The sequence below is a fragment of the Mauremys mutica genome, chromosome 2, assembly GCF_020497125.1.
Source record: "Mauremys mutica isolate MM-2020 ecotype Southern chromosome 2, ASM2049712v1, whole genome shotgun sequence".
In the NCBI taxonomy this organism is placed as follows: domain Eukaryota; kingdom Metazoa; phylum Chordata; order Testudines; family Geoemydidae; genus Mauremys; species Mauremys mutica.
In genome coordinates, this window is record NC_059073.1 from 4,320,441 (window position 1) to 4,342,262 (window position 21,822).

Genomic DNA, 21,822 nt, shown 5'->3' on the forward strand with positions numbered 1-21,822 from the left:
CTCCCAGCGCTGTCCGTACTTCACCTCCCTGTGGGGAATAACGGACAGCGCTGGGAGCGCGGCTCCCAGCGCTGGGGCTTTGACTACACTGGCGCTTTGTAGCGCCACAATTTGCAGCGCTGCAGAGGGTGTGTTTTCACACCCTGCTGCAGCGCTGCAAATTTGTAAGTGTAGCCAAGCCCTAAGTCATTGATGAAGATATTGAACAGAACCGGTCCCAAAACAGACCCCTGCGGAACCCCACCTTTCCAGCAGGATTGGGAACCATTAATAACTACTCTGAGTACAGTTATCCAGCCAGTTATGCACCCACCTTGTAGTAGCCCCATCTAAATGGTATTTGCCTAGTTTATCAATAAGAATATCATGCAAGACCGTATCAAATGCCTTACTAAAGTTTAGGTATACGACATCCACCGCTTCTCCCTTATCCACAAGACTCGTTATCCTATCAAAGAAAGCTATCAGATTGGTTTGACATGATTTGTTCTTTACAAATCCATGCTGGCTATTCCCTGTCACCTTACCACCTTCCAAGTGTTTGCAGATGATTTCCTTAATTATTTGCTCCATTATCTTCCCTGGCACAGAAGTTAAACTAACTGGTCTGTAGTTTCCTGGGTTGTTTTTATTTCCCTTTTTATAGATGGGCACTATATTTGCCCTTTTCCAGTCTTCTGGAATCTAAGTCAGATGACAGATGCTATTCTGGACTCAAGACTATAAAAGCCCTACTCTGCTGTTTGCTTATCAGTCCGGGATTCCCTCCCCCTCCTGTGTGTTGGGATCAGGGTTGGCTTTCACCTGCAGGTGGAGGCTGTGTACGCATTAGGATTGTTTTGCTAGACTTTCCACTGCTGTCATGGATGTGGTGTCAGTGTTTGGAGAGTTAGTGTAAGCAGGGCTCCAGGTGTCTGCTGATGTTTTAAGCACCATGTTCCTTAACCCAACTGAGGGCAGGTGTTTGCAGCATGAGCACCCAAAAGTATGCACCAGGGGCATGGGGTAGGAAGAAAGCTAATCTTGGGCCAATTTTTAAAAAGGGTGACCAGGGTGATAGGCCTGTCAGCCTGACATTAGCCGCTCCATTATCTTGCACAGGATCAATGTAGACTTGATTAATAATGACCTAAAGAAGTGTAATGTAATTAATACAAATCAACATGGGCTTTTATAGATACCCGACTTACTTGATATCTTGTTTTGATGAGATAAGATTGTTATTGTACTATACTTAGACTTCTCTAAGGTGTTTGACTTGGTACCTCTCAACGTTCCGATGACAAAACCCTGAATGATATAAAATTCACAAGGCACATATTAAACAGATTAATGGCTGGCCAACTGAATGTAATTGTAAAGAGGGAATCGCCATCAAGCAGGTTGTCTCTAGTGGGGTCCTCAAGGGAAAGGTTTTTAGCCCCATGCTATTTAACATTTTTTATCAATGACCTGGAAGAATTTGCAGAAGACCCAAAAATTGGTCGAGCAGTAAATCATGAAGAGGACAGGTCACTGACACAGAGCAATCTGGGTCACTTGATAAGCTGTATGCAAGCACACGATAAGTGATTTAATAGGTTAAATGTAAATGTCTGCATCTAGGAACAAAGACGGCAGGCCATGCTTACAGGATGGGGAATTCTATCCTGAGAAGCAGGGACTCTGAAAAGGATCTGGGGGTCATGGTGGACAATCAGCTGAACATGAGTCCCAGTGTGACACTGTGGCTAAAAAGGCTAACATGAGACTGGCCATGCTGAGTCAGCCCAGTGGTTCATCTAACCCAATATCCTGTCTTCTGACAGTGGTTGGGGTCTCTGTGCACTAATGTAGCAATGTTACCCAAGTATCTTCTCCGTCCTTGAGGCCGCGGTGTCTCGCCTGCACTATTTGTTATGGTTGTTCCCTGCAGTAGCAGCTGTCACATTAAGGGGGAGTCTGCTCTTGTCCAGGCTAATGCTGCCTGCCTGCCTGCCTGCCCTGCAGTAACCGTTCTCACGGTCTGTCCCAGATCAGGTTTGTAGGTCCGCATGACTCTCCCCGCTCCTGGGGTTGACAGTCAGGGTGGTGCTCCCGCAATCTGAACCATGATGTAGCATGTGCCGTGGTTTGTGAGACTCCCCGAGATGGTGCTGCTGAGCGATGGGGGGAGCTCCCTTTCCTGCTTCACCCCTGTTGAGCCAGGGACCAAACTAGTCCCAGACCACTGTAAATGTTTGTGGTCACTAGAGCTCTGGTGCTTCCTGCTCAGTTAGCAGCTTTCTCTCCACCTGGAAGTCTGTCCTCCCTTCCACAGGGGCTCGTTCCTTTCTTCTCTTGCCCGAGCTCCACTGGCACCATTAGGAAGAGTTTAGGTAGGACCAATCCAGGCACTGCTGGGAAATGCAGGATTTCCCCTGTCGGGGACTGATGGGGTGGCTGCATCCACGTGAGTCTGAAGAGGCAAGTCTGTGGGAATCCAAGGGGTCAGAAGGAAGAACTGGGGTTCCTGGGGACTTTGTTTTCCGCCCTGGCTTGGCCCCTGTGTAGGTAGCAGCTGTCACAGGAAGGGGAGTCTGCGAGAGTTCCCCATCCCACCTTGGGAGGCTGTTAGCTGCTGGGGCAGCCAGCATTAGTGTGGGGCAGGGAGCTGTAGGGCGTTTGCTGCATCCTGGAGTGTCTGCACTGAGGCCCTTCCCTAATCCTGGTGCTCTGTGGCCCCCCGTAATGCTGGGGCTGGAGGCTGGCTGTTCCTTGCAGGGTCCCCGGGACTGAGGCTCCATTGGGGCTGTCTGGGGGAGCAGGCGCAGGGTTGCGTGGCTAATGCTGAGGCTGCCACTCAGATGGCTGCTCAGCATGTCAGTGCGCCCAGCATGTGCCTGTGGTGGTCCCCTCTGGGTTCCGTCCGGGAAAGAACATCCAGCAGCCACAGTGCTCTCAGTGTGGCACAGCCTGGCTGGGCCTGCAGGCCGCGGGCAGCTGATCTCCCTTTGACCTTGCTGGTTGGGTGGGTTCTCTAGCCTGGCACTTGTCCTCTGCAGCTCACTTCCGCCCCTGGAGCCTGGGATGGACTCAGCCACCTAGCTACTTCTGTTATCAGCTGGCCCTCAGTCCCCTCCCTGCTCCCAAGGGCTTATCTCTGCCACTCCTATCTGAAACCAGAGTGGCTCCCTGTGTCTGTGGCAGTGGCATGGCCCTGCCTCCCAGAGTAGTCCTGTAAGGGAACACTGCTTCCCGAAAGCCCTGGCATGTCCCTGCTGCTGCTTGTTTACAACCTCTCCTGTTACAGGCCAGGATGGTGCAGCAGGCCCCAGCTGGAGAGAGGGCGGGGCACAGGGCTCTTGAGCAGGGACTTCTCCTTAGTAGCCAGCAGGGATTTTGGGGATCCCCTCACTGAGTCTAACAAAGTCCATATACTTCAGACATAGCCCATCCGGGGTGAAACTGCCCTAGATGGAAATAGGGTCTGTCTGGCAGCACTGAGGAGTGAGACCCAGAGCCCTCTCCAGCTGCCATCTCAACCAAAGGCCCTTAGGAATGTGCCCTTAAAGGCCCCATAGGGAGCGAATTTTGGAGCCAAGGCCCTTTGCTGGGGCTGCCCTGCCACTTCCAGGAGCATTTTGGCTGGTTACAGCTGAAGCCAGATGGGGGACGGAGCCAGGACAGAGAGAGGGGCTGTAGTGGGGGCAGCAAGGCTGGGGGCCTCCATCAGAGACACCTCTCGGGAGGTGGGGACTGTCCACTGCCCTTCCCACTGCGCCGGGCGCTGCAGGGAATGGGGGTGGGGTGCACCGGTATAGGGGTGGAGAAAATAGGGGCATGATGTCTGGGTCTCTGAGAATCTGGGGGCTGCATGGGAGGGCCGCAGTGGGGCTGGCTGCATGTGGTTCATGGGCACCAAGTGGCTGCAGGGGGTGCGGAGAAGCTGGAGACAGGGATGGAGGTGCTGATGAGTGCATATGGATGGAGATTGGGGAGCTGGGTGTATGGCAGTGGTTTTCAAACTTTTTTTCTGGTGACTCCGTTGAAGAAAATTGTTGATGCCTGCAACCCAACAGAGCTGGTGATGAGGGGTTTCAGGTGTGGGAGGAGCGCAAGGCTGGGGCAGAGGGTTGTGGTGTGGGGGTGAGGGCTGCAGGTTGGGGCTGAGACTGAGGGGGTCAGGGTGTGGGAGGGGGTCAGGGCTCTGGGCTGGGGGTGGAGACTCTGCGGTGGGGCCCGGGATGAGGAGTTTGGGGTGCAGGAGGGGGTCAGGGCTCTGGGGTGGGGCCAGGGATGAGGGGTTTCGGGTGCAGGAAGAGGCTCTGGATTTGGGGGCAGCTCAGGGCAGGGGATTGGGGTGTGGGCTAGCCTCTGGGGGCTCCCGGTCAGTGGCGCAGCAGGGGTGCTAGGGCAGGCTTCCTGCCTGTCCTGGCACCGCAGACCGCGCTGTACCCTGGAAGCAGCCAGCAGCAGGTCCAGCTCTTAGGGGAGACACACAAGCAGCTCTGCATGGCTCTTGCTCACAGGCACCCCCTCCCACACATCTCCTCCCATTGGCCGGTTCCCAGCCAATGGGAGTGCAGAGCTGGTGCTTGGGGTGGGGGCAGCGTGCAGAGCCCCGTGGCCCCCATGCCTAGGAGCCAGACCTGCTGCTGGCCGGTTCCGGGGCACAGCGCAGTGTCAGAACAGGTAGGGACTAGCCTGCTTTACCCGGGCAGCACCGCCGATGGAACTGTTAACGGCCTGGTTGGCGGTGCTGACCAGAGCCACCGCGACCCAGTCCCTGACATTCCTCAGTACTGGGCCACAACTCGCGGTTTGAAAAGCACCGGTGTATGGGAATCGGGTTGGTGCAGGGGTGGGGGGTCTACTCTTTGAGGCAGAGTGTGGATGCATACGGGGGCCTTTGGGGGACTGTGAACAAGGGGATGTTCTTGTGTGTGAACTGCCACTGGGGGCACCAGGGAGGCTGCTGATGCAGATGGTGAATGGGGGCTGCCAGGGCAGCACATGATTGGCAAAGTGATTCCTTCAAATCTGTTTCTTCAGTTATTTGTGGTGGTGATGGGGTGAGGTGAGCATGGGGAGGGTTCACTGTGCCTCTGACTTTGCAGGGCTGGTTGTGAGGACCCTCTCCCTTGGGGTCCTAGTGCAGGCAGTGTCTAGGCACAGGACGCTGTCCTGGTGCAAAAATTCCTGCAGCCCTGCTTTGTGCGAGGGATGGGCGCATACTTGGGAGCAGATGTGCGCCTGGGCTGGTGGTTCGGCCATGATGAAAATATTGTCCTCGGTTTGTGCCCAGTGGTCACTTGGGTTGGTCTGTTGGGCATGGAGATGAATTTGTTTAGCTGCAATGTTGCCTCTGTAGAGAATAATAAAAGAACCTTTCGCCCCAGAGAGGAGGGGACTCCTTTATGTGGCAGCGTGGTGCTTTAAAACAGGGAGAACTTGTCATGAAATTCCCTGTTCTGTTCATGCCCTCTGGGGCGCCTGGCATTGGCCCCTGTCGGCAGACAGGATACTGGGCTAGATGGACCCTAATCTGACCCAGTCTGGCCATTCTTATGTTACATTAGAACGGCCGTACCGGGTCAGACCAAAGGTCCATCTAGCCCAGTATCCTGTCTGCCGACAGGGGCCAATGCCAGGTGCCCCAGAGGGAGTGACTCTAACAGGCAGTGATCAAGTGATCTCTCTCCTGCCATCCATCTCCACCCTCTGACAAATAGAGGCTAGGGACACCATTCCTTACCCATCCTGGCTAATAGCCATTTATGGACTTAACCACCGTGAATTTATCCAGTTCCCTTTTAAACATTGTTATAGTCCTAGCCTTCACAACCTCCTCAGGTAAGGAGTTCCGCAAGTTGACTGTGCGCTGTGTGAAGAAGAACTTCCTTTTATTTGTTTTAAACCTGCTGCCTATTAGTTTCATTTGGTGACCCCTAGTTCTTGTATTATGGGAATAAGTAAATAACTTTTCCTTATCCACTTTCTCCACATCACTCATGATTTTATAGACCTCTATCATATCCCCCCTTAGTCTCCTCTTTTCCAAGATGAAGAGTCCCAGCCTCTTTAATCTTTCCTCGTATGGGACCCTCTCCAAACCCCTAATCATTTTAGTTGCCCTTTTCTGAACCTTTTCTAGTGCTAGAATATCTTTTTTGAGGTGAGGAGACCACATCTGAGCGTTGGGTGGAACAGGTCCCCTTTGCTGAGTGATTCAGAGGTAGCTTCACAAAGCACAGACTCTCGCTGAACTGGAGGAAATGACTTCCTGTGGGTTGGGGTGGGAGAACTGGCCTTAGGGTCTGAAGGGGGAATTTATACCCCCGCCCCCTTGTGGAGTGTAAGCTCTGGGTGCTGGCAAGTCGCCCGTTGCTAGGGGGTGGGAATGAGGTTGGCACACTGGGTGGGTGGGTGTGGAGAGCTGCAGGGCAGCTTGCCCTTTGCTGGTACCTCAGTCACCTGGGAGTGGGATACAGCAGTGTGCAATGGGGTTAGCCTGGGAGGCTGCCTGGCTCCTTCCTAGGAATGTGAGATCTGTTCTTGTTCTCCCCACTTAGCAGGGTGTCTGCCTCCTGACCGCTGCCTCCCCTCCCTGTCTTTGTGCTGGTTTATCACCCCACTGCCGCTGCTGGACTAGCCAAACCCATTCCATGCTTCAGGGGCTGGCCTCTGAGCCCTCTGCTGGGCTCACTAGGAATCGGGGCCCTTCTCGCCTTGTCTTCAGTCTTGCTGTGCTGCTCTTGAGATGGGCAGCTGATGGAACCTGTCTCTCTGTGCTAGGCAGTACCAGCTTTGCAGCAGCTGTGGCACTGGGAGTCGCTCTGGAGCCGAAGGTGGGACAATGAAGCTGTTAGAGAACTCAAGTTTTGAAGCAATAAACTCTCAGCTGACAGTGGAGACGGGAGATGCTCACATCATTGGCAGGTGAGTGTTATCAAAGCTTCCTGCTGTGCTTCCCCAGGGACTTGAGCCACCTCTTTTTGTGCCCTTCCTGTGGCGCAGAAAGTCCCCCCCCCCCTCCAAGGGGGCCAGACAAGCTTGATAGCTCTGGCAGTGAGATCTATTCAGCTGAGGAGCAGCTGGGAGGGAGCCCCCCAGTGTCACCAGGGATGAGGGGTTTTGGGTGCAGGAAGAGGCTCTGGATTTGGCACTAGGCACTGTACTGACATGGGTGAGTGGGAGAGCATCGCATGGGTGCTGTCCAAGCACTTGCTGCTGGTGGGGGTAGGGGCGGACTAGACGGTGTAGACCTGACAGCTCTTTGCCGCTGCCCAGCGGTCTGGGAAGTTCCAACCTGCCATGGGCTTTGGGGTCTCGGGGCGCACACAGCTCAGCTGTCTGCTTCCAGGCTCTCCACAGTCACCCTAGGGAGTGTCACCTCCGCTCCCAGTGACAGTCCCACCTACCAGAATTGGGAGGGGAAGGGAGTCAGTCACCCCACCTTACACGCATGCTGCAGTGCAGGGCCCGGTGCCTCTAGGCTGAGCCTTCCATCTCTGTCTAGGGCAGGGGTCAGCAGCCTTTCAGAAGTGCTGAGCCAAGTCTTCCTTTATTCACTCTCAGTTAAGGTTTGGCGTGCCGATAATACCTTATAACGTGTTTAGAAGGTCTCTTTCTATAATCTATAACTAAACTATTGTTTCAGAGTAGCAGCCGTGTTAGTCTGTATCCGCAAAAAAAACAGGAGTACTTGTGGCACCTTAAAGACTAACACATTTATTTTAGCATGAGCTTTCGTGAGCTAAAGCTCACTTCTTCGGATGCATAGAATGGAACACACAGACAGGAGATATTTATACATACAGAGAACATGAAAAGGTGGAAGTATGCATACCAACAGGCAGAGTCTAATCAATTGAGATGAGCTATCGTTAGCAGGAGGAAAAAAAACTTTTTGAAGTGATAATTAAGATGGCCCATAGAAGGTGTGAGGAGAACTTAACATAGGGAAATAGATTCAATTGGTGTAATGACCCAACCATTCCCAGTCTTTGTTTAGACCACAGTTAATAGTATCTAGTTTGCATATTAATTCAAGTTCAGCAGTCTCTCTTTGGAGTCTGTTTTTGAAGTTTTTTTGTTGCAAAATTGCCACCTTCAAGTCTGTCACTGAGTGGTTAGAAAGGTTGAAGTGTTCTCCCACTGGTTTTTGAATGTTATGATTCCTGATGTCAGATTTGTGTCCATTTATTCTTTTGCGTAGAGACTGTCCGGTTTGGCCAATGTACATGGCAGAGGGGCATTGCTGGCACATGATGGCATATATCACGTTGGTAGATGTGCAGGTGTACGAGCCCCTGATGGTGTGTCTGATGTGATTAGGTCCTGTGATGGTGTCACTTGAATGGATATGTGGACAGAGCTGGCATCGGGCTTTATTGCAAGGATAGGTTCCTGAGTTAGTGTTTATGTTGTATGGTGTGCGGTTGCTGGTGAGTATTTGCTTCAACACTAACCCAGGAACCTATCCTTGCAATAAAGCCCGATGCCAGCTCTGTCCACATATCCATTCAAGTGACACCATCACAGGACCTAATCACATCAGACACACCATCAGGGGCTCGTACACCTGCACATCTACCAACGTGATATATGCCATCATGTGCCAGCAATGCCCCTCTGCCATGTACATTGGCCAAACCGGACAGTCTCTACGCAAAAGAATAAATGGACACAAATCTGACATCAGGAATCATAACATTCAAAAACCAGTGGGAGAACACTTCAACCTTTCTAACCACTCAGTGACAGACTTGAAGGTGGCAATTTTGCAACAAAAAAACTTAAACTATTGTTGTATGTGAAGTAAATAAGGTTTTTAAAATGTTTAAGAAGCTTCATTTAAAATTAAATGAAAATGCAGAGCGCCCTGTTCCAGTGGCAGTGTGAGTGCCACTGAACATCAGCTCGTGTGCCGCAGGTTGCCTACCCCTGGTCTAGGGATCCCAGATGTGGGAACAAAAGGCTACCGCTGTGCTCCCCTGTCCTTAGTGCCCCTGCCTGCCAAAGTGTTGCTATTTACCTGGGAGGTCCTGCTCCTGTTGGAGGAAAGCTAGGAAGGAGGCTGGGCACATCCCACGCTTGCTCTCCAGGCATGTTTACAGGAGTCGTAAACAGCAGTGATGTGAGACTCTTGGCTGGGCCTCTCACCGCTTAGCCTGGGAGAGTGGCTGGAAGGTGCTCCAAGGCCATCCAGCTGAGGACTCGCTGGCCATTGGCTCAGCAGAGGCCAGCCTGAGCACCTGTGTTCTAGCCCCTGGGTGTCTCCTTTCAGAGCCCCATCTAGCTGTGGGAGTGGGGCCAGTCCACCTCCTCTCCAAGCTTATGAGCGGCGACCTGGGTGCTAGACACTTGGGTGGAGGTTTCTGCAGCACATATGCAAGCTGTGGGGTTGCAGTGTAGGGGTGGGGGTAGGTCAGTGCCCGTGGGTTCCCAGGCTCTGGTTCTTGTGCTCTCACTGGCCCTGTACACTTCCTCCCTTTGCGTTGCTCCACCCACTGGAGAGATTCACTTACCCCCAGTCTGGTGTGTCTGTGTTGTGAAGAGATGTCTGCTCTCCAGGCAGGATGTTCTGAGCCGCGAGAATGGAGCCAGTCGGCCAGTGGCTTCCATTCTCGGGCGGCTGCACAAGTGTGACCAGGCTGAGACAGTGGCTGGACCAGCCCGTGCTCATCATCCTCCCCCCCCACCCCCTCCCCCCCCCCCCCCCCCCCCCCCCCCCCCCCCCCCCAGCGGTGGAGCATGAGCTGTGCAAGGCCTGTGCTGGGACAGTGATGTTGTGGAACAGGAGGAGGTGGTGGCAGTTCTTTGGGCCCAGCAGAGGCTCATCCTTACAGCAGCCTAGGGCATCTAGGCTGGTAGGAATCTCAGTTGTAGACCGCTAGGACAGAGCAGCCAGACCACAGCTCTGTATGGGCTTCTCCCTGGTCAGTGCTGCGGGCCCGAGGGGTCAGCTTGGGGGCAGGGGAGTGCCCCTCACCCACAGCTAGTGGGTGTCTGACAGTGACATGCCCCTTTGTTTAGCAGGCTAGCGTTGCTTCCCCATTGATTGCTCGCTGGTTCGAGCAAAGAGCTAGGAGTTCCATTGCCAGTCCTGACCTTGGTTCTCTCTGTGGGCTTGGTGATTCCCTTTCTGTCTGGACCGAGGAGGACTCCAGCCAGTCTCGCAGGGGGTGAGCTGAGATCATTTGGGGAGTTTCCTGAAGCGGCGTTCCAGGTTTTGGGCTTTATTTGAAACCCGTAGTTGGCCAGGAACATGATGTTTGGGAGTCGAGCTCTGATTGACTGTGGGGCTGGCTGGCGTTGCCTGGCAGGCTAGGTTTGCTCAGAATCTCCATCACACAGTCTGTTTCTGATTGTGGCTGGGCTGCTCACACGTGAGGCCCCAGCCCAGGCTCGGGCTGTGTCTGTATTGGAGCACGCACCAGTGAAATGAAACTGCACCTTGCAGAACCCGAACACGTGCTTAGGGCATTTTAAATGGCATTGAAACCCGGTTAGCTTGACCTGGTCAGTTCCTGCTTTCGCTGGCTGAGAGACACAAGGCTGAAGTGAATCCATTTCCCAGCTCACCCAGGCGTGGTGCGTGCGCGTGTTTTCCACATGCTCTCTTAGCGTTGAGCTTTTCGAGCACTTCCCAAAGAGCTTGCAGCCAGAGAAGGGCAGAGTGGTCGAGAGGGTGCTGCAGACATTCCCCAGAACGGGCCCTAATCCCCACTTCTTTTTCAGTGTGACCCTGGGGCCAGCAGCACTTGTGTATCCTGTAGTGTAGGCTGCTGCTGTCCTTTGGGAAGTGTGATTGCATTCTTCTGCTCAAGCCGATTGTGAGGGCCATGGGAGCTGGACAGAACTATGTCTGTCTTCTCTGCCTCTGTCCATGCTGCTGGTGGAGCACATGCTGCAGAGTTGGGACGGAGAAAGCCCTGCCCTGGGCTGGGTCTCCTGCCCTTCCCAAAAGGCTTAGTCCGTGTGGATTTGGTTTAACTGAGAGCGCAGTCTAAGAGTCGGGGTTTGCAAACCATCTCGCATCCTGCCTGCAAGCCCCAGTAGCACACTTCCTGCTCGCGCTCACCTCCTGGGCAGCGTCTCGGAGCCCTGGCAGGCCTGGCTGTAACTGACTGGAGGCTGCAGTTACCCTGCTCTAGTGACGCTGTCAGTGTGGGCAGCTCATTCACAGGGGAGCCGGGGGGACATCTGCCCAGGATTTCTAGGGGGGCCTATAGAAATGTGTCCATGAACAGATGACAGTGGACGAGTCTGCCTAACAACCCTTCCCCCACTCCACTTGAGCCCAGACACCACATCCAGGAAGTGGCAAGAAACAGAAGTGAGACTGCCTAGCCTGTTGTCACACACAATAGAAAGGCAAACAGGAAGGAGTGGCGTGTGGGAGCCAGGAACATGTGAGGTGTGACTGATCTGGTGTTGGGGCCCTGGCAGCGGCATGTCTCTGAGGCCATGTCTACATGGCGGCAGCTGCTACATCGGCACAGTCAGGGCACTGCAGCTGTGCCCGCCATGCCCTGGCATGAACACTTCCGTAGAGGTAATCCCCCTCTGACAGGTGGTAGCTAGGTCGATGGGAGAGTTCTTCCAGGTCCTGACCAGACGTTAGCCTGACCTAACTACAGCATGCCAGGCACAAAAGCTTCGCAGCCCGGAGCAGTGTTGCTAAAATCTAATTTTATTGGCGTAGTCCTGGCCTGAGACTGGTTTCTGAACTGACCATAGCCTGTTCATTCCTCTCTCGAGTGGGGGTGAGGCGCAGGAGGAAGAATGGGCTCCAAATCGATTCCCCTCTTCCGTGTGGCACCGCAAAGCAGCTCCCCCTGCCCCGGGGGGCTTGGCAGCCTTCTGAGCCCATCAGAGGTCTCTTTCTCTTTGCCCTGGGGCAGTTGGCTGCCTCCATAGTGCTCCAGCCTCAGCTGGGCCAGGGGCCAAGACCAAATGCCCCCAAATGCCCATGCTGCTGCCAGGCCAGCCCCCTCCTCTGTCTCCCTGGGTTGTCTCGGTGCTCCTCCCCCATTGCACTCCTGCCTCCCCCAAGCATCCCCTTCTGCTGGGAAGACGTGGGTGGGCTCAGCAGAGCCCAGGTCCATGCGCAGGGAGCTGTGCGATGCCTCCTTGCCACTCCTATCTACCTTGAAAGGTCGTCCAGTCCAGCCCCCTGCCTTCACTAGCAGGACCAAGTACTGTCCCTGACTGTGTGGTGGTTTCTCCCCCTTCCCCATGGCCCCCTCAAGGACTGAACTCACAACCCTGGGTTTAGCAGGCCAATGCTCAAACCACTGAGCTATCCCTCCCCCTCACCTGAGCTGAACCTGGGGAATAGGACCCACAAGCTCTCCCAGGAGGGGGTTCCAGCCAAGACTGGAGGGGCCCTGCCTGGCGCGTCTGCTCTGTTGCACCTGGAACCGATAGGTCAGTGGCAATGGCTGGTCAGTCATCGTGCCCCTGAAGCAGAGGTAACACTGGCTAGTTGCCAGTGCAGAGGGACTGAGCCTGTTGGGGGAGGTGTGTGCGGGGTGGCTCAGTCCTGGGTGCAGCGTGGCCATCAAATCATTTCCAGCACTGGCTGGGGAGCCCTTTTCTGACCATGTTACTGGCAGCAGGCAAACTCCCTGGTGTGGGCAGAACCCTACTTTGATCCAGATGCTGCAGTGATCAGCTGGGCTTCCTGCCCCTCGTTCTGTACCCTTGGCAAGGCAGGCCAGGGGGTGGGGGAGAGGGCGCGCCGGGGCACACAGGAGCTCCTTAGAACAGCTCGTGGGCATGTTCCTGGTCAGAGTTTGTGGAGAATATTTGCTGGATCCTGTTCAACCCACCACTCCTCCCTCCCCATGCATGCTCCAGCCCTGGCAGCCAGTTCTGCAGGGTGCTGTGGGGTTCACATTTATATCTCTCTGAAACCGCAGTCCCTGTAGCTCTGGGCAGAGCCAGGACAGCTGCCTTGGGGGATTTCCAACCTCCTGTGTCTGTACTGGACATGTCTCTGCTCCTGTTGGCCTGTCCTTTCTAAGCACTCAGTGCCGGTGTTGTGAGGGGTGATCTCTGTCTGCGCTGGGGCTGGGCACCCAGCGTTGCTCCTCCGCTTCTCGCTTATCATGCTTGTTCTGAGGAGCAGGCGTGGGCCCAGGGGCCTGTTGCACTGCTCCCCGGCAGGCGTCACACTCGGGGTTGTCTCTCTGCAGGATCGAGAGTTACTCATGTAAGATGGCGGGTGATGACAAGCACATGTTTAAGCAGTTCTGCCAGGAGGGCCAGCCACACGTTCTTGAAGCCCTGTCACCCCCTCAGACTACGGGGATCAGCCCGAGCAGGTATGTCAGCCCTCCACTCTGGGCCGGGCATGGGGTGGCACAGGACTTCTGCGGGGAGTTACAAGGGACCTCTGCATGCTTCAGTGTGGCCCTGCACAAGAGGTGGCAATGGGCTGGGGCAAGAGCCCGCTGAGGGAGGGGTGGTGGCCCCAGGATGCCCCATGCATTGCAGCTGGCCTCACCCCAGTGTGGACAGGCAGCCTGGGGTTAGTGCTCTCTGTTCCCGAGCCTCAGGGGCTGAGATGCAGCAGTGCATGCTGGGACTGGTGATCTCCCAGGCCAGCCCTCTGTGCAGCTGAAGGGCTCGGTCATGTCTAGCTGCCCCTGGATTAAGGTGGGTGTGCGCGTGGATTCCCTCCTGTACTGTGTGTGCATTTGGTTAGGGCCGTCTCCCTGCCAGTGTGCCATCCTGGGGCCTGTTCGCTGGGTTCTGGCAATATCTCTGGGGCTGAGGCTGGTTTCCGTAGGATTCCTGTCCCAGGGTGTGGGGTGGGGCTGCCGGGGGCCTCCCTCGGGCGTGTTGCCCTGGGCAGCGGGAGCAGCTGCCTGCCTCGCTGTCTTGTGTCTGCAGGCTCAGTAAAAGTCAGAGTGGAGACGAGGAGGGACCCCTGAGTGACAAGTGCAGCCGCAAGACCCTCTTCTACCTGATCGCTACCCTCAACGAGTCCTTCCGGCCCGACTACGACTTCAGTGCTGCCAAGAGCCACGAGTTCAGCAGGGAGCCAAGCCTCAACTGGGTACGGGATGGGCTCCCTCCAGCTCTGCACAGGAGCCAGCAGCCCCCGCTGGCTGGGGTCCGAGTGCTCCTTTCCGTGAAGCTTGGCAGGGCCCTTCTGAGAGCAGCCGAGACGGGGCTCCCTCCAGCTCGCTGGGGTGAGGGACCCTAGGGATCCAGCCAGCGGGGTTTAGCTCTCTGAGGCCCACCCGCTCCGAGAGGGGCTGCAGCCAGACCCTTCCCTGGGAGAGGCTCTGCTACCTCCAGACCCACCCCCCAGTGAGACACCCTCTCAGCCCCTGGAGCGAGGTTCTCCCCCGTCCCACGCAGGGTGTCAGGATCTGTCTTGCTGCCCGTCACCACAGAATCTGAGCACTTCCCATGTAAAATCAGCAACCCCTGCCAGGCTCCACGGCCTGCCTGGCCCTTCTCCTTTAGGGGACGCTGTGCCTGTGGGTGGGGTTTTGACTTCCCCAGGCTGTGCCGGCTGGGCTGGGTTGTTGCACAGTGGTGGAGTTGTTTTGTGTGTGTAGTGTAGTGTAGAGGCAGGGGCTGGGTTTGAGCGTTTTCCAGTGTTTTGAAAGCCACCCAGACTGTGGGTTTCCCTGCCCAGCTCTCCAGACACCACACTGAGGAGAGGGCAGAGCTCCATCCTGACTGAGAGGAGGGTGCCCAGAGCTGTGCCTACTGGCGGGAGGCCCACATCCTCGGCCTGGGGCAGCGTCCTCTTCCTAGACAGCTTCAGGGGAGCCACGTGCAGCTGCAGCCATGTGAACTGGCGCCTGTGGGATCCTGTGGCAGGTCCAACCACCCCACCTCTGCTTCTATTGCCCCACAGTGCATTTTTCCTGCTTCTCCACACGTTTTTCCTGAATCTAACGCTGCGTGCCCATTGCTCTGCATCTGTTCCACACACACACTTGTGTTCTACGTTAGACTCCTGTTTTTCCTCCTGTCATGGAGTGTGGGAGAGTCAGGGCCCTGCACCCTCACGTCCTGCAAATCACCGGGACTCTCAGCCAGCCAGTAACCCAGAGGTTTATTAGATGACAGGAACACAGTCCCAAGCAGGGCGTGTAGGTACAACCAGGACCCCTCAGCCAGGTCCCTCTGGGGGGCAGTGAGCCAGACAACCAAGTCTGCACCTCACTCCACATCCCCAGCGAGCCCCAAACTGACTCCCCCTCCAGCCCCCCCTCCTCTGGGCTTTGTCCCTTTCCCAGGCCAGGAGGTCACCTGAGCTCTTTGTTCTCCCACACCTTTAGCATCCCCTTGCAGGGGGAAAGGGCCCGGCCCTTAGTTGCCAGGAGACAGAGGGTCGGCCATTTATGTGCACTGGCGCTTTGCTCTGCAACAATCTCACCCCCTTATCCCACCCCCTAGAGACTTAAGAAATGCATTGGGGAAACTGAGGCACCCACACAGTATTCATAGGAAACATTAACAACAGCCCCACTTCATCACATCTCCCATCCCAAGAGTACCCTGGCAGCAGCTTCCCCTTCATGGGCAGGGCTGGGTGACTAATGAGGGTTTTGTCAAAGCTGTTAGCTTATCGCCTCCCGCGTGCGCCATGTGAAACGACGTCTCCTTCCCGCTCAGAGGAGTGAGCCCTTGGGCAGGGCCGGATTAACTCTCCTGTTGTCCCGGGGCTGTTAGAATTGTGTGGGGCCCCTGTATTCAAAGCTCTTTCCTGATTTAAAACAAAACAATGACAATTCTGGCATCGTGGCTATAATCGCTGCACTAAACTTGCCTTTTAATTCACATAAAGCCGTTCTGTGGTTACATTTCAGTCTTAAAACATGTAGAACATAGGCTCTTTTGAATTAACAACTAACAGAACAGCTGTTAGATTTGTTTCTTTCTGGGAGGGAGTTTGGGTGCAGGAGAGGGCTCCAGGCTGAGGCAGTGTTGGGGCGCAGAAGAGGGCGAGGGGAGGGGGGTTGGTGCAGGAGGGGATTGTGACCTGGGGCAGGGGGTTGGGGTGCGAGGTGCAGGCTCCGGCTGGGAGGCACTTACCACAGGCGGCTCCTGGCCGGTGGTGCAGCAGGGCTCAGGCAGGCTATCTGCCTGCATGCCATGGCCCCGTGGTGCTGCTGGCACATTTCTGCACACCCCTGGGGGGAGTGTGACAGTGTAGTGTGCTGCCTGCAAGCACCGCCCCCGCAGTTCCCATTGGCCGGTTCCCAGCTAATGGGAGCCACAGGGACAGTGCTGGGGGCAGGGGCAGCACCCAGAGATGCGCCAGCAGCCAGACACTTCTGGGAGCAGCGTGGGGCCATGGCATGTAGGCAGACAGCCTGCGTGAGCCCTGCTGACCGCGGGACTTTTAGCGGCCCAGAGATCACGATTGACTGGCAGAGGCTCCAGGATCGACCAGTCGATTGCGATTGACGGGTTGGTGACCACTGAATTGTCTCTAACTATGGATTTATTTGTGCAGGGCCCCCCTTAGCCCGAGGCCCTGGGCTGCAGCCCCTAAAGCCCCTGCGTTAATCTGGCCCTGCCCTCGGGGCCGGCCAGTGTTCCAAACCCACCCTCCCGTCTGGCCTCCCCAGAGCAGAGGAGCTGGGCCCTGTCCCACAGGGAGGGGCTGCCTGCTTCGCTCTGGAAAGCTGCAGGGTCCTGACTCCCGTGTGTCTCGGTCTCCTCCAGGTGGTGAATGCTGTGAATTGTAGCTTGTTCTCAGCGGTCCGGGAGGACTTCAAAGCCCTGAAGCCTCACTTGTGGGATGCTGTGGATGAGGAGATCTGTCTCTCGGAGTGTGACATCTACAGGTCTGTTCTGCCTGCCCACTCGGCATAGGGCAGCCCCACGCCCCAGAGCGGCCCGCTCCGCATAGGAGCAGCCAGGCCATGCGCCACTGGGGAGTACAGGGGAGGGGCTCTTGCTCAAGGCTGGGCCCATGGATGTGGGGGACATCCTGCCGACGCTGGCCTGGCCTGCCTCTAGGGGTCCCTTTGCCAAGGCAGATAAAAGGGACGATCCCATGCCTTCCCCTTACCCCCCGGGCACACCATGAGCTTGCTGCTGAGGTAGCTGACTGCCTCACTCCTGACTCTGCCTGGGGCTGCTGGCCCGGTGGGCTAACAGTCTGCCTCAGTGTCTCCCTGCACAACATTGATCCTGGCACCTGCCTGCCTTGCGGGTTGTGCTGGGGAGGTATCTGGGTCTTTACCATTTGTGCTGTGCTCTGCCCACCAGGTGCCAAGGGTCGGTTCTGCCTGGACTGAGTGAGAGTCTGGGTGCTGGGAGCCCTTCTTGCCCAGGCAGCTGTAGGCAGGGCGTTTCTCACCCCTCCCCTGTTGGTTTCGCAGCTACAACCCAGACCTGGACTCGGACCCCTTCGGCGAGGAGGGCAGCCTCTGGTCCTTCAACTACTTCTTCTACAATAAGAGGCTGAAGAGGATTGTCTTCTTCACCTGCCGCTCCATCAGGTCAGGCGTCAGGGCTGCGGGGAAGTGTGACCTGTCTGAAAGCAGTGCTTCCTGGCGGGGGGGGGGAGCCCCCTGGCCCCCAGCAGTGCCCTGAGCTAGAGCTGCCCTGTAAACTGCGTGGCCGTGCTGCCACGGGGAGAGAGCTGGGGGAGTCCTCTCTCCCCAGTCCCACCCCAGAGTCCGCACCGCCAGATGGAGCCCTCGCACCCCAACCCGCTGCCCCAGTCCTGAGCCCCCTCCCATGCTCTGAACCCCTCAGCCCCACCCCCACCACGTGAATTTTGTTATGAGCACCAATATGAGGTGATGTCAGACAGGGTCGTGTCACACACTACCTCCATATAGGTGCACATGACCCAATTCATTCCGCACATGGGTGGGAAAACGTAGAGGGAATGCTGCACCCCGCTCCCCTCCCCAGCCAGCGAGAGGGGAGCACGGCTCTCCCAGAGCAGCCAGGCCCCTTCGATCTGCCTGCAGCATACAGCTTCGCTTCCAAACTGACGTACAGTGGATGGGAGCCATAGGTGCCAGTTCACATGGCTGCAGCTGCACGTGGCTCCCCTGAAGCTGTCTGGGAAGAGGGCATTGCCCCAGGGGAGCCGTCCACCTGGCAGCCTGACCCTCCCTCGCCAAATGGCATGAGCGCTTGGCCTCCCACACGGAGGGTCCCTGCAGCCAGCCCTTCCTCCCTCCACTCGCTGCGGGGTTGAGTTGGCCGGATTGGGAGCCCTTGCTCAGCGCAGGCAGGATTCCGAACAGGAGGCCAGTGCCTTAGACTGGTGCCGATGGGGCTGTGCCTTAGCTGTGGGGAGCTGGCTGGTGCTCACTGCTGCCCTTTGTGTCTCCAGTGGGTCCACGTACCCTCGCTCAGAGTCAGGGAATGAGCTGGACATGGATCTCGGTGAAGAAGACCAGGAGGGGAGCATGGATGCCTATGACAAGGAAAGCAGCAATATCGAGGAGGACAGGTGTGTGAGCTCGGCTGGCAGGGATGTGCCGCGTGGGGCGGGATCCTGGCTGGTGACTGCACACAGAGTCATGGGTAATGAGAGCAGAGCTTCTAGCCCTGGTGGGCACTGGGAGCACAAGGCCTGGCCCTGTTGAATTGAAACTTGTGAAAGTGTCACCCCTTCTGAGAGGGACTTGAGACTGCCTGGCCTTGGCCAGTCTGTGCGGAGCCCCAGCTGGCGTGCGCCAGGGGTGGGGTGCCCGGCTCAGCTGCCGCCAGCTGTGCTCCCCCAAAGCATGCTGGGCAGACTCTGGGCAGAGCAGTGACAGCTGTGCTTGTTTGCAGGGTGCAGGTTATCTGCATGTGAGTGTCCAGATGAGCTCCAAGAAGTACTCAGCCCTGCTGAGCCAGTCTCCAATCCATCAGCATCGAGGATGGGCCAGCCCTGGCTGTTATGTGAACTACCCCTTGCACAGAGCCTGCAGCACTGCTCTGCTCTTTGGCGCCGGGGGCTCCGGAGTGCCCCAGCACCTGCCCCACAGCCCTGCATGTGGAAAGCAGCTGGTGCCTCTGGGCTGCAGATGTCCTCCAGCTGCAGGTGCTGCCCAAAAGCCCGTTGCCTCCAGACACATGCTGCGTGATTGGTCAGCAGAGGCTGCGCTCTCACTGCCGGCCTGGGCTCCGGCTCGCCAGACGCTTGTGCAGGGCCTTTGAGATGCTTCAATGCACTTTAGGAATTGATCTGCTGGCTGCACTGATGTCCTGTCCTGTTGGCTCTGAAGCAGGGCAGGCTGCTCCTCGGGCACTTTCCTTTACCAATGGCGACCCAGAAACTCCGTCCGGCCATAGCAGCAGCAGGGCGCAGGGCAGGGCATCCTCACCTCCTGGATCTCCTCGTTCAGAACTGTTGGTGAGCCGCCCCTCCCCCCACGTCACTGGCCTGCTCTCTGTTTTGGGGGCGTTGCTTGGCTCCTGCTCACCTCACAGACTCAGTTTGCTCTTTTCCAAGGCTGTAGCAGGCGCCTTGCAGCCCCATGCTGAGTGCTGCTCCCCTGTGCAAACGAACTGGCTGGGAGCTGGAGCTGAGGCCAGCGGAGCTGGTTGGTTGGTTGGTTTGTTTTTAAACCACAGATGACTTTTGGCATCAGCCTGGCAAGAATGCGCATGGGGTGGGTGGGGGTGGCTGCTGGGAGCCTGCTCCACTCTCCAGGAGGGCTGCAGAGCCTCTTTCCCTAGGCTCGTCTTGGGAGCTCAGCCCTGTTGACTCTGACTCATGCTCCGGTTTAACTGCATCCTCCCCTCTGTCTCCCTTGGCCGGTTCCCTAGCACTGGCCCTCCTAGTGCAGGCTGCTGGGCCTGGTGCCAGGCTCCCCCCTGCCCCCAGGGATGAGTACACGCTGTCCCAGGGCCAAAGCAGGACGGGGGTGCAGAGCAGCCGGCTCTTCATGGGCACTGGTGCACGTGGGAGGACTGGGGGGAGGACCTGGCACTAGCATGGGGTCTGCAGAGGGCAGCAGCACCAGGCCCCTGCAGCTCCTCTGCTGGCCTCACCCCCCCCTCCCTGGGAGGTTGCACCAGGATAGCTGCAAACCCCTAGTGGAGATGTGCTGGCAGAGGGTCTGGGCCCAACTTCTCTGCTGCGGAGGCACGGTGGAGAGGGGCCGGGCCAGCCTAGCGCAGTCAGGGCCCCTAGATCTCAGCCAGCTGGGGAGGGCTCCGGGAGCTTTCCCGTGGAGCTGTGCCCTGCCAGCCTCAGACCTGCAGAGGGAGCTGTAGCGGCCCCTGGTTCTGCTGCTGGCCCCTGCACCAGCCTCATCCACCGGAGCTCGCTCGTCACCCAGCCCTCTTCACTGCCGGAATCTGCCCCAGGAACAGCGTTGGGGTGAGCTATAGCTTTCCCTACAGCTAGAGAACCCTGCCTGCCCAGCCACGGGGCTGCCAGCTGCCCCCAGAGCCTCCCCTTCGCTGTGGGGCATTGTCCCTTCACCCATCCTCCGTGGGCATTGCTCGACAGCCAGCTCAGCACATCTGCCCAGATCAGTGCTTTAAGGGCCAGCAGATCCCCCTACATCACTGCTGGCAAGAGCTGTCTTGGCAGGATCCATCTGCCTCCTTGAGCCGGCAGGGTGTGCCTGGGGGCCTTGCTGGCCAGTGGAGGATGGGGGGAGGGGAACCTTACGTCAAAGCGTCCCGTTTTACCCACCTGTAGCCTAAGGAGGCCGCTCTCCCTAGCGCTGGGGGCCATGTGCATTGACCATCCCTGCTAGGGCGCCGCAGCCTCGGCCCGGCTCTGGCTCGAGCTCGCAGCATTTAGGGGCTCGTGGAAGAGCCGTGCTTGCCTCTGAGCCGTGCCATGGCTGGCCATCAGGGTGAAGGGCAGTTTGGACTCCTGCCATATGCTCAGCATGGCCTGACTGGGTGTCTCTGCAGTGGTGCCCGGGCAGAGGGCTGGTGAGCACAGCAAGCTCCACAGCGTTACTCAGTCTGGGCAAATATGACCCGTATCCATGGCTCAGAGGGGGCCCCGGCCAGGAACCATGGGACCAGATCCCAGCCCGGCTACTGAGAACCTGGCATTCCCGCTCCTGCCTTTGCCCCTATGTTCATTGGCCCAAGTGGTGCATAGCTGGCCTCTTGGCAGGGAGCCCCTGCTCCAACGGGAGGGCGCAGCCGCTGTCCCCCTGCGCTGCTTCAAGAGCTTGTGCCTCTAGTCTCCTGCACGCGTGGGAAGGGAGCTGGGGCCAGTTTCATGTTCAAGTCCCTGTGAGGTTTGACTTTACTGCATAGCAATGTATCGTTACACCAATAAAGTTTATCTGTGACTGACACCCCTTCCTTTAGAGAATCCACCCTGTCCATGGTGCTGGGCGAGGGAGCTTCTGCAAGGGCAGTGCTGGCTTCACTGGCAGCAGGGGCGGTACCAGAACAGTGCTGGCCGTTAAAATCAGCCTTCCTGCTGTTCAGCGGGTTCCCAGCTCTTTCTCCATGGCCGTCTCTCCACAGCCACGAGTATCCCTTCTGCGCTCGCTAACCCCACCCCGCCCTGCGCAGCCCCTTCCCCAGCCTGCACTCAGGAGCCTTCTGAGATTCAGCCTGAATGTTCAATTGCACCATGTTCTCCCCTTCGCCTGTGTCCTGCCTCACCTCTGCAGATGCTCCCCCGGGGCTGCTTTCCCCGTTCTAGCTGGGAGCCCCAGGGCCCCGTTGCCAGGAGCTGTACAACCGGCCCAGAGCTTGCAGTTTGTGTGTAAAACAAGCTGCCTGCAGGAGCTGGCCAGGCACTCACTGAGCCAAGCAGTGGGTTAACCCCCCCTACCCCCCCCCCGCCCAACCCTTGTCAGGGTTTGTCGGCATGGTGCCAGGAGGGCTGTGGAGGGGGACAGAGGTAGGTTTGTGGCTGTTACCAGAAGCTCCTCCCAA

The 21,822-nt window shown here is 57.2% G+C and overlaps 1 protein-coding gene across 2 annotated transcripts in view; it reads left to right on the top strand.

The window, feature by feature from the left end:
• The window catches only part of MAF1 (MAF1 homolog, negative regulator of RNA polymerase III), a 30,127-nt gene extending 8,897 nt beyond the window's left edge, over nt 1-21,230 (top strand). The window contains exons 2-8 of one of the 2 annotated variants that reach the window (XM_045005316.1): nt 6,761-6,900; nt 13,167-13,295; nt 13,867-14,032; nt 16,669-16,790; nt 17,331-17,450; nt 18,302-18,421; nt 18,748-21,230. In XM_045005316.1, the coding sequence (XP_044861251.1) occupies nt 6,818-6,900; nt 13,167-13,295; nt 13,867-14,032; nt 16,669-16,790; nt 17,331-17,450; nt 18,302-18,421; nt 18,748-18,769 (762 nt within the window). In that variant the 5' untranslated portion in view covers nt 6,761-6,817 and the 3' untranslated portion in view covers nt 18,770-21,230. Of the gene's footprint in view, nt 1-6,756; nt 6,901-13,166; nt 13,296-13,866; nt 14,033-16,668; nt 16,791-17,330; nt 17,451-18,301; nt 18,422-18,747 lie in introns of both variants that reach the window. The other variant, XM_045005315.1, reaches the window with a different exon arrangement.
• Nucleotides 21,231-21,822: the final 592 nt, after the last annotated feature.